Genomic DNA, 10,539 nt, shown 5'->3' with positions numbered 1-10,539 from the left:
TATTTTATAAGATCTGCCTCTGAAAAATCCTAACTGAACTTAGCACCTTGTAAAATGTAAAAGAGAAAAATCTATTAACCAATATATTCTCATCTTGATCCACTGAGATGTAGACAAATGTATCCTATTAGTCATTATGAAAGTTGCATTTAGAAATTCCTAAACCTCATAGTGAAAATAGCTGTCTTTTTAAGAATACTGAAAACACATCAAGCCTCTGGGTATTGTCCTGGGAGTCTGTGAGAAAGTTAGAGGCATAACTTCATTTTAGTGCAGCTTAGTTTAGTTCATACACCCAGGCTGAATTCTTGGGATTTGGAGAGATGATAGTACACTCCTAAATTACAGAATGTAATTTCTTCAAAATTAAACATTTTTTTTTTATTTGCTATTAAAACACACAAAGCCCCATGAATGGAATTAACTGTAACTCAGCTGAAGTGAGACTTCCAGCTGGAGACTGCCACCTGGATTTTCCAGACCAGGGAGGTAGAAGGTTATCTCCAAATATCACTCCTCCTGGTTATTTTAGATGCTTATTTAAGGTGGAAAGGAATCCCTATCTCTCATCAGCAGTTGCAGAATGTAGCCTGGCTGAGTAGAGGCCACATGAGTAACTAAATCTTGATAAAATGAACTCACCTGAACTGAACACCCACCACCCGTACTTCACAACCACTGAGATGTCCAGGGTAAGACAATCAATCAAACTAAGAGCTCCTTGTAAATCAAGACTGATAGAACTGTAAAATTTGGACATCTAAAATTGGCGATTCCAATGGGGTTTTTTTTCCAGCACTCCCTGACATCTGGAGATGAAGATGTGAATAGCTCTTCTGGAAATCACAGCAGCTCTCTTTAGCTGCATAGTCAATGCTTGCAAACATTGATTGAAATTACTGTGGATTCTCTCATATTTGCTTGCAATGTGGCAAGAACAGTATAATTCAATATGTTGACTATTTACACAGCACCAGGAAAAGAAATATTCAGTTGGAGAGAGGCAGCAAAAAACTCTGTCTTGCTATAGATATATTTGCTGAATTCAAACAAATGAATTACATCTTCTTCACAAAAAGTCACATAAATACTGACTGGCCCGCAATAAACACAAACAGTGCAGCAGTTGGTGACAATTTCTTTTCCTAGAGCTGATATAAAACACTTATCATACACAGAGTGTATGACAATACTGAAACCAAATCCACAACTCAGATTATTTTTCAACCTGAGGGTCTTCATGCTGGAGCACAACTGAGGACAGCAAAGATTCCTCATCTCTGTTTACACGAGGTTTAGTTTTGATGCTGGAATGGCGTGTAGCAAAGTTTTTCTTTGTATTATGGTAAATCTAGAATTGGAAAGAGGAAATAAAAGATATCTTCTGTTATTATTTATTGTATTTGGAAAAGTGTTCTCCTCCCAGTGAAGCAGGCACTGAGAAATAGTGTGTTTAGTCCAGAGTGGATACCCAAGTAGCAACTGGTAATTTGGAAAGAAATTGTTTATACTTTCTGAAAAGGAGATAAACATCTGGTATGAACAGAACAGGACTTCCTCAGATCATCTTTATTATTTTGACCTCTGGGAATGACATGCAGCATTCTGTCTGTGAGGACATGGCATGGTGATCCCTCTTGAGACCCCCTGGTGCAGGCTCAGCTCCCCTCCCATGGCAGCAAGCAGCATCACCAAACCTGACTGCACTGGCTGCTGCACGAGGGAAGCCCATTCCCTCAGCACAGGCTGAGAGACTTCAGCTCTCCAGAGTCCCAGTGGGAGGAAGAAAATCCTCATCAGCAAGGTCAGGATTCTTTCTGATGGCAGAAAAACATGCCCCAAGCTCTTAAATGGATCCATGGGCAATGTATCCATAACAGAGTTGTGTACTTCAATAGAAAGCAGGAGGCTATCCCTCATCTCATGGTGATCTGTGGAGCTACATATAAACCCCACAAAACCCCAAACCCAAGCCCAGACTGTGTTCATGTGTTCATCTCACTGTATTTACTTACTGCTCCTTCTGCCTCAGCCAGCTGATGGGCCAGGGAGGAAACCAGGTGAGAAAAAGAGGGTCTTTCCCTGGAGTCAAGAGCCCAACAGGACTGCATCATGCAGTAGCTGCAGAAGGAAAGATGGCACACAAAACTTGTTAGCCCTTGGACTCTCTGTGACTGTGTGGAATTGCAGGACTTGAATGGGGAATAATGGGGATCAGAATGATTTCATAGAAAGAGGCCAGAATTACAGTGTTCCATCAGTGGAAAAGAAGCAGAAAGATAAGGATAAAAGGTGAAATGATTTTACAGTGACTTAATCAGAGTCCTTAGTAAAATCTTCACTGTGGTATGACACATAATGGCACGATGTTTGTTTTCCAGCTTCCATAGAGAAAATGTTAGGAAGACAATGCCTGTCCTTCATAGAAACTTTACCTGCTCCTTGTGGACTATGTAGTCTTAAGTAAACCTTTCACAGCAAGTCTTTTAATGTAATTTGACATCAAAAAATATTTCTGAAATTTAAATACCACATTATAAATATTCCAGCTTCATCAGGCATCAGTGCTGTGTCTGACTGCTAAAGTCCCTTGCAAAGTTACTGGGACAATAGGCTCCCTGATATTTAAACCCCCCAGAGCAATCTTTCATGGGTTAATCTGTTAGATTCCCCTGTACTTTTAATGCCATTACAACCTTTTTGTGGTGAGGATAAGAACAGTGCAGTGCCATAGCAAGGCACTCAGTCCCCAGAGCATCTATGAAACCTCTGCCAGAAGAGCTTGGCCAACCCAAACTTCTCTTCTCCTCCATGTTCCAGACCTCATAATTCTCTGTCACCTTCTCTTCTCTTGTTCCCTGGGGCCCACCTCTAGGCAGAGTCCACCCAGGCACAGAGACACAGGCTGAAAATTACGTGATGAGAGCAAAGAATTAGCTTCCCCCAACTCTTCCTTAACAGGGTTTTTATCTAAGAGGATCCCTAGCCACCTGGAACTGAAACAAACTGGGTAATGCTTGATTAAATAATAAAGTGTAGGAAAGAACCCACCAAAAATTTAGTCAATATTGAAAACATAGCTTTTGGGGGAAAATAAAATGAAAGAAAAGAAAAAAGAGAAAAGCAAAAGAAGAAAAAAAAGGAGGAAAATATCTGTGGTCTGAGAATAAGAAGTTCGCTAGGGAAAGAAGGCACAACTAAATAAATATAATAAATTAGTCCTGTCAAATACACATAACATATAGTGTTGATCACTTCTGGTTCAGAACAAAACCTGCAGGATCAGGCAGCCTTTGTTAGATTTAGAGGAAGATCTCACATTTTACAACTAATTTTGGGTAAGACATAGTGTACAACAAATAAAAGATCACTCAAACAGTGACCTAGTAAGTATAAATTCTCATGCTCTGCATCACTTGGAAATACACTTACACATCTTTTGTAGCATAATATGGTTGGTCCATTTTAAATCCACTTTGTATTAATTTGTAGAAATTTGTGTCAACCTGAATACCGGGGTAAGGATTTACACCTGTGGAAATTGTCAGAGAATATGTGTTAATTCAGAAGCTGCCAAAACCAAGCACCGCTCTTTTGTCCCACTGTAATAAGACATACCCAGGGAGAATATTTCCCACAGCAGTATTCCATAGGACCAGACATCACTCTTCATGGTGTATGTCCTCTCGAACAAGCTTTCAGGGGCCATCCATTTGACTGGCAGCCGAGCCTGGGCAGACAGGGGGATGGAGGCCAGGTCATGCTGTGACACAGACTGTGACACAGCCTTTCTGGGTGACTCCCTGTGCTTCTCACTGCCAGCATGAACAATTCGTGTTTGCTGTGTGCAAGGCTGTGTCTCTGTCAGCAATCCCTGGACATTCCCATTGCAGAGAGAAATGGCCACTGCTAAAGAGCCAGTTCATCTCATCCATTTTAGATGGCTATTTAAGGAAGAGATGAGCTCAGTCCTGGAAGAGCCACCTTCCTTCCTCTGACTTCAAGCATAGAGTGGCCCAGATGGAGATGTCCACACTGTACTTCTTCACTGTACTTTTTCACTTCTGGCACACCCCCACATACATGCTGTTGTCCTACACTGTTATTGCCCACAATAGTAAACAATTCCCAGTGCTTCAATCAATGGATGCTTTAAAAAGAGCACGAGTACCATCTCATTTACAGAACCAGCTTGATTAGTTTAATTATAATCTAAGAATTTGCTTTTGCCAAGGGCAAAAAAACCTGAGATTTCTGCATTGCCCATACAGATATGCACAAAGCTAAAAAGGAATTTAAAAATTCAAAACTTTTCTTTCTTAGTTCCTAATAATTCTTATAATGCTGTGAAAACCAGAGGGCCCTCATGAACTTACATTGCCCCTGACAATGTAGTTGGAGTCGTTCATTACATCTCTGGCAAGGCCAAAGTCACAGATTTTCACCACTTTCCCATGGGTCACCAGTACGTTCCGGGCAGCGAGGTCTCTGTGGATGCACTTAGAAGGAAAGGAAGAATTTATGCTCGGAGCATTTGGTGCCAGTGGAGGACAGTTCCCTGCCCTCTGAGCTGGCACCCCCTCCCACTTCAGCAGTTTGGTGAATGGCCAAGCTGGACACTCCCTGGCTGCTGGTGGCAAGGGGACAGGGCCAGAGCAGGCGCTAAGGTGCCCTGCAGCTGCTTCTTACTCAGGGTGCTGCCCAAAACTGCAGCCCAGGCTTCGTTGTTAAACCAGGGAAGGAGGTATAGTTCAAGCTTGCCACTGAGTGGCTCTGTTCCTCAACCTGCCTTTTATAAACTGACCTATTTTTAGCATCTTTTCTATCTGAAAAATTTGCTACCCCTCGCCATACCGATTTGGACTCAAGAAATTCCATTCCTTTGGCAACTTGATAAGAGAAGCAAAGAAGGTCTTCAAAAGTGAGCACATTAAAATCTTCTTCTTCATCCACTGGTGTGCCTGCATCCTTAATTTTATCTGTAAAAAATAATCAAAAGTATGAGTTTTCCTTGGACTTCCTCACTCTGATCAATCTCACTTACTGTTGTAATGGATTTTCACATGCTCCTACCAAGAGCAACATCACAAAGAGCATCCATCTTTTTTATCCTTCACTCAGATACAAAACAAAGGTGAGTATTTTTGTATTCAAATACTATGCTCATAGCATGAGCAGAAACATAAGCCTCTGATCTCAGTGTTGTTGAAACCTCCTCCAGCAAAACTCCTGCCTGGACTGAAGAGAAACATATGATAGAAAGAGGCCTCTTTTGTCATGGAATCTAGTCTGGTCATATCAATAATATAAAAAATAAAATAAAACAGCATTCCTGAGGATATAATCAACTAATCTCTTACCTTCCTCAGAAAGCAGCACAATCCCATTTGGTTCCAGTGTCACATTTATGTTTTGACTTCTTTGCATGGTTTCAAATTCATCTCCTCTGCACAGAGCTGTGTTCACACTGTACTTCAGGTGAGTCCCTGTCCTGGAGCAGTCATTACATTTTCAAAGGTTTCACACATAATCTATCACATCTAATTTATCACATAATCTTCTACACATAAACTCTTCTGCAGTGAAAAACATGGACAGTTACTACTATTAAAAACCTGGACACAGACATGACTCTTCTCAAAACTGGGAAGAGAAACAAGAGGTTTTTTGTCTTCTGCAGTCTTCATAAGGAGAATCGAATCTCAGTTCCTCATAAAGCATTGTTTATTAAAGTATGTGAAGGCACATTCTCAAGAATTCAATAATTTCACCAGTGTACACAGCACAGGTGAGAAAGCAGTTGAAAAGCAATAGCAGTTTTTAAAATTATCAAATTGTTACTAAATCCTTTACCTAGAGTTTTGATCCTGGTGGATATTGTGGTAAAAGCTGAAGTTTTGTTGTTTGAAAATATCTGTCAACGTCCAGTGAAACTTTTCTCTCTTCCTCCTCAAGTAGTTCAGAAGGTCACCATAGCAACAGTATTCAAATATCAAGTAGATTGGTCCTGAAATAGTTGGAAATGTAAATAGCCTGCTGCTATTTATAGCACCCTCCCCATTAAAGCCCTAATGCTGCTTCATTTTCTCTCAGGATTAATCTGTGTTAAAACACCCCAAGCATCTCCCATTCCCAGGTGGATAAGCTGTACTGATAGGCACATAATGAGAATTTGTTTACTGACTGTAATATCCCTTGGAAAGTCTGTGTAACTTTGTCCTTGTGGTGCATCTCTCAAACTGTTTTGAAAATCGCTTATCCAAACAAAAACCCTTGCCCATCCCATTGGCAATGGGGAGGACAGTATAGGCTACTAGGATGCAGCATGTTTTCTAAACCATGCAGGGTTCAAGCAGGAGATGATTCCTGTTAATTATCTGTATGGTGTGAATTTGTATCCTCTGACCTACATCCTTCCATCTATCTGTGCAACCTTCGTGCTCTGGAAAGATCCTTTTTATTTTTCCCCAGGAAGACCACCTGAAACCCAAGAGTGCTTTGGGTACTAAAATGAGGGATAAATGAGGGATATCCCTTGCAAGGGGAGGGGTCTTAAGTAGAGCACTGGTCAGGACACTTTCTCAAGAAAGGAAAAATGCATCCAAGTCCTGACCCAGGCAGGCTTGGATAAAAGCCATGACCAGCCAGCAGGAGCTCAGAGTGGTCACACATCACCCTGCAAAGCCTCACTCTGCCACCAGCACTTCTGGCCCAGAAAGATTGACCATGAATCTGTGGATATTTGTGACAGAAGGCCACTGTCAAGCAAGGTAGGGCACACTGGAAAAAGCTGCAAAGTCTCTCAGAGGATGGATGGGAAAGTCTTGAGAACCATGTAAATAATGCTGAAAATGGCACTTGGATAAAGCTGTAAGTGTTCCTGCCCTACCCTACCAGACTAAGCAGGTCCTCCCTGCAGCTCTCCTGCCTGCACCATCACATCCTGCCCGCTGTTCCAGAGGGCAGTGGCAGTCTGTATATTTTTAAATCAGCTAAAGCTACTAAGAACAATCTATTTCTCTGCTTTCCTCTTACCCCTCATATGTCTGGACCTGACAGTACTGTCACTGATGTAAACTGAGGAAACAACTGTTCTGCTTGATCTTTCTGACTAAATAAATAACCATGATGGAAAATCTGCCAAGCTTTTCAGTGTCAGGTATTACAGTTCATGATATGGACCTACACTGGGTGAAACCTTGGCATTTCCCCAAGCTGATCTGTTCTTTAGCCTTTCTTCACCTCCTCTTGTTCACCATTGGACTGGCCAGAGAAGCAGTTCTTTGGACAAGAATAGCTGTGTAAATTACCTCAATGACAACATTTGCTTATTTTTTTCATTCTTCAGTTTTGTTTCTACATTTGGTCCTTTAAAAGGTTGTCCCTCTTTCCATTACTTACTTCTCTCATTCCTTTGTTTTATGTCCCTCCTACCCCTGTTATTTTTCAGTTTCTTTTGTTTCCTGTCTATCTTTTAGCTATTTTTATCCATTCATTGGTGAGCCACATGAATAAAAAAAAAAAACTTATAATTTCCTATGTGAACATAATCATGTGTATATAAAAGTCCCTGACACCAGATAAGTTTTTCCTCTTCACTTAATAAACTGGCTCATACCAGTGCCATCACCACCATAACCGGAAATCCTATTCTACAGAAGGACTGTTCTATCACTTCCTGTCAGTATAATCAGAAATGACCCTTTTCTGTACACATGCATGGCCTTAAATTTGCTTTCAGTTCATCTTCATCTTATTTTGGGCCAGCACAGAACAGCAAAATTAGTCCTCATTATTCTAGGGGTTTTAATTGGTACTTTTCCACAATTTCAATTTACCTGACAGAGTACAAGCTCCTAGTAGGTTCACAATATTTTCATGGCTTCCAATGTGAGTCATCATTTTCAGCTCAGACATTAGAGCATCTTCTTCTGAAGCATCAGGTTTTTCTGTAAAAGCAATAATATAGATTTGGAAATCTCTGGCAAAGAAATGAAAATTTCAATGGTTGTGATGTTTTGTCACGTGCAAATCTTCATTTCAAATTCATTGGACTGACAATACATTTGGGAACATCAAAAAAAAACCTTTACAAAGTATAAAAAGATTCAGTCAAAGGTTGAAGCTAAATTTGTGTATGAGTGCAGATCATTTGAGAGCTTGAGAAAGCAGTCATTAAATGTCAACATTTGTCATTCTTGGGCTGGCAGGGAATGACAGCAATACATTAAAGTGTTTCCAAGCACAGAAAAAATGGCAGCCAGGCCTGTGGCAGAGGAATGTTAAGAGAGGAAAATGGCAGCCATATGGCACTCAACCAGCTGCAATCCAGCTCAGAGGACCACCCTGTGTTTCAGTAACAGCTTTAGTCTCATTTTTCAGTGAGCATTTGGTGCTCACAACTTCAGTGAATTGTGTATGTGAACCAAAATGATCAAGTCAAGCTTCCACAAAGACAACCACAAAGGAGTGGGCCAAGGAAGCATAAAACTGATGGTTATGTGGAAATGGGGGATGAAAACCTGAATGCAGTGCTGGCAGGAGGGGGCTGTGTGGGCACACAGGTGGGCAGGGTGCTGGTATCAGTGTGAAGCTCATTCCAATATATAACAAAAGGTGGGTGAGGAGGTCTCTTTTCCCAAGTAACAAGTCAAAGGATGAGGGGAAACCCTTCTGTTTGTGCCAGGGGAGGATTAGATTGGATATTCAGAAAAATGTCTTCACCAAAAGGGCTGTCAAGCACTGGAATAGGCTGCCCAGGGAAGTGGTTGAGTCACCGTCCCTGAATGCATTTAAAAGATGTGCCACTGAGGGACTTGGTGTAGTGGTGAGCTTGACAGTGATGGTTAACAGATGGACTCAGTGATCCTAGAGATCTCTTCCAGTGCAAAGTACTCCAACATTCTGTGAACAGGGCTGTGATTAGTAGGGACACAGTGAGGCAGCCCTCCTCTGCTTTCTTCCAGGGAGGCTTGCTCCTGGACTCTGCTTTTGTGAAGAGTCCAGACCATAGCAGAAAGGAGTATTTGAGGTTTAGTATCCTTATTCATAAGGAGGGATGGAAAGAAACTGGTTTGTGTCATCATGAAGAAAAAAGGCTACAGAAAATTGTGCTGGAAGTTTTGGAAACAAGCTAGCTCAGACACAGCAGGCAAAGGGCACAGCTAGGCAAGCTAGGCAGCCCTGCAAGAAAAAGGGGCCTTACATCAAGGGTCACAGTCACCAATATAACCAGCGGCTAATCTGCACTGGGAATTTGCATTTCCACTCTTTAGAGGCTCCATACTTCCTCACACAACACACATCTTCTGTAGCGTGTAGGGCAAAATGCAACGTGCTGTGGGATGAAGACACTTCAGCATTACCTTTCCAAACTGAAACCAGATTTTGAAAGCACTTTGAAAGGATTTTGAAGATAAGCATTTGTGAGGTGTAACTGCTGAAAGTTTTCTGTATAAGGGGGATTTCTAATGCCTCTCCTACTTTGGAGTTACTAGAATACATCAGTGCTTGTGGAAGGCACCAGGGTTGATCATACCTTTTAGCATTTTGACTGCGACCTGGACTGAATCTCCTGCATTGTTAATTCCATAAGCTGTTGCAGTCACTACTTTCCCAAAGGCCCCAGAACCAAGGACCTGTCCTACAAGACACAAAATGCCAGTATTATTTGCTGCGGGTACAGCACAGACTACTGCTCCAGTTTTGAGATTTACCTTATGGATTGCTCACCAAATTCCAGATTTTCCCTGGGAAATTCCCATTTTATATCATATTCAAATTCTCTGAAGTCAATGTAGATGTATTCATTATCTGATGGCCCTATCATCTGTATCATTTGCCACTGGCTTTCATATTTGAATTGCTTTGGAAGAAAAAAAAACACACAGTGAAATAAGTCTTAGAGAAGAAACAGCCTGGTAGGAGCAAAAGAAGGATGGTCAGGTATTTATGTTTGCTTTTACCTTTTTATATTTAAAAAAAATGAATACAAACAAAAAAGCAATCAAGAGGAAAAGAAATCCAAGGGAGGCATAGGATGCAGCATTGTCCAGGGGCGAAGAAACAGCTCCTGCAACTTTAAAAGACACATATTATTACCCACTGAAACAGAGTGTGTGTACAGCTGAAAATGCAAGGAGAGCCCATGGTCAGCTCTGGCAGTCTGCAGCCCCCTCACACCTGAGCCTCCTCTGCATGGGGAGTGAGATGTAGCCATATGTAAAGCAAGATGGGCAGTGGACATTAAGTTCTGGGTAATTCTGACATCTATTTTCATTTAAAAAAAAGAAAAAAAAATCTAAATCCATTAATATGCTGGAATGCATGGAGGCGTTGCTGTGATTCTTGGACTGAACTACCAACAAACAGGAATAAGGTGTCGATTGGTAAATGAGCATACGAACATGAGACGTACCCTCATATTTTGCTTGTTTCTAAAAGTATAGGTATTATGATTAGTTTCTATTCTAATTCCTACATGAATGCTCAAACTCTGACAGTGGTCACAGCTTCTGTCCACTGTAGTCAAAAGCACCA

At 41.3% G+C, this 10,539-nt stretch overlaps 1 protein-coding gene across 1 annotated transcript in view; it reads right to left on the bottom strand.

Annotated features, from left to right (window-relative positions):
• Positions 1-1,216: 1,216 nt before the first annotated feature.
• Positions 1,217-10,539, bottom strand: part of FLT3 (fms related receptor tyrosine kinase 3) — a 28,851-nt gene continuing 19,528 nt past the window's right edge. Inside the window, exons 13-24 of the mRNA XM_058045513.1 lie at positions 9,966-10,078; positions 9,733-9,865; positions 9,539-9,643; positions 7,839-7,949; positions 5,854-6,007; positions 5,361-5,491; positions 4,855-4,979; positions 4,377-4,499; positions 3,619-3,730; positions 3,433-3,532; positions 2,016-2,121; positions 1,217-1,351 (exon numbers count right to left, since the gene is read on the bottom strand). Of these exons, the coding sequence (XP_057901496.1) occupies positions 1,217-1,351; positions 2,016-2,121; positions 3,433-3,532; positions 3,619-3,730; positions 4,377-4,499; positions 4,855-4,979; positions 5,361-5,491; positions 5,854-6,007; positions 7,839-7,949; positions 9,539-9,643; positions 9,733-9,865; positions 9,966-10,078 (1,448 nt within the window). The remainder of the gene's footprint in view (positions 1,352-2,015; positions 2,122-3,432; positions 3,533-3,618; positions 3,731-4,376; positions 4,500-4,854; positions 4,980-5,360; positions 5,492-5,853; positions 6,008-7,838; positions 7,950-9,538; positions 9,644-9,732; positions 9,866-9,965; positions 10,079-10,539) is intronic.

The sequence above is a fragment of the Melospiza georgiana genome, chromosome 2 (assembly GCF_028018845.1).
Source record: "Melospiza georgiana isolate bMelGeo1 chromosome 2, bMelGeo1.pri, whole genome shotgun sequence".
Lineage (NCBI taxonomy): Eukaryota > Metazoa > Chordata > Aves > Passeriformes > Passerellidae > Melospiza > Melospiza georgiana.
Note: the sequence above shows the minus strand (reverse complement) of the source record. Positions and strands in the feature narration are given on the sequence as shown.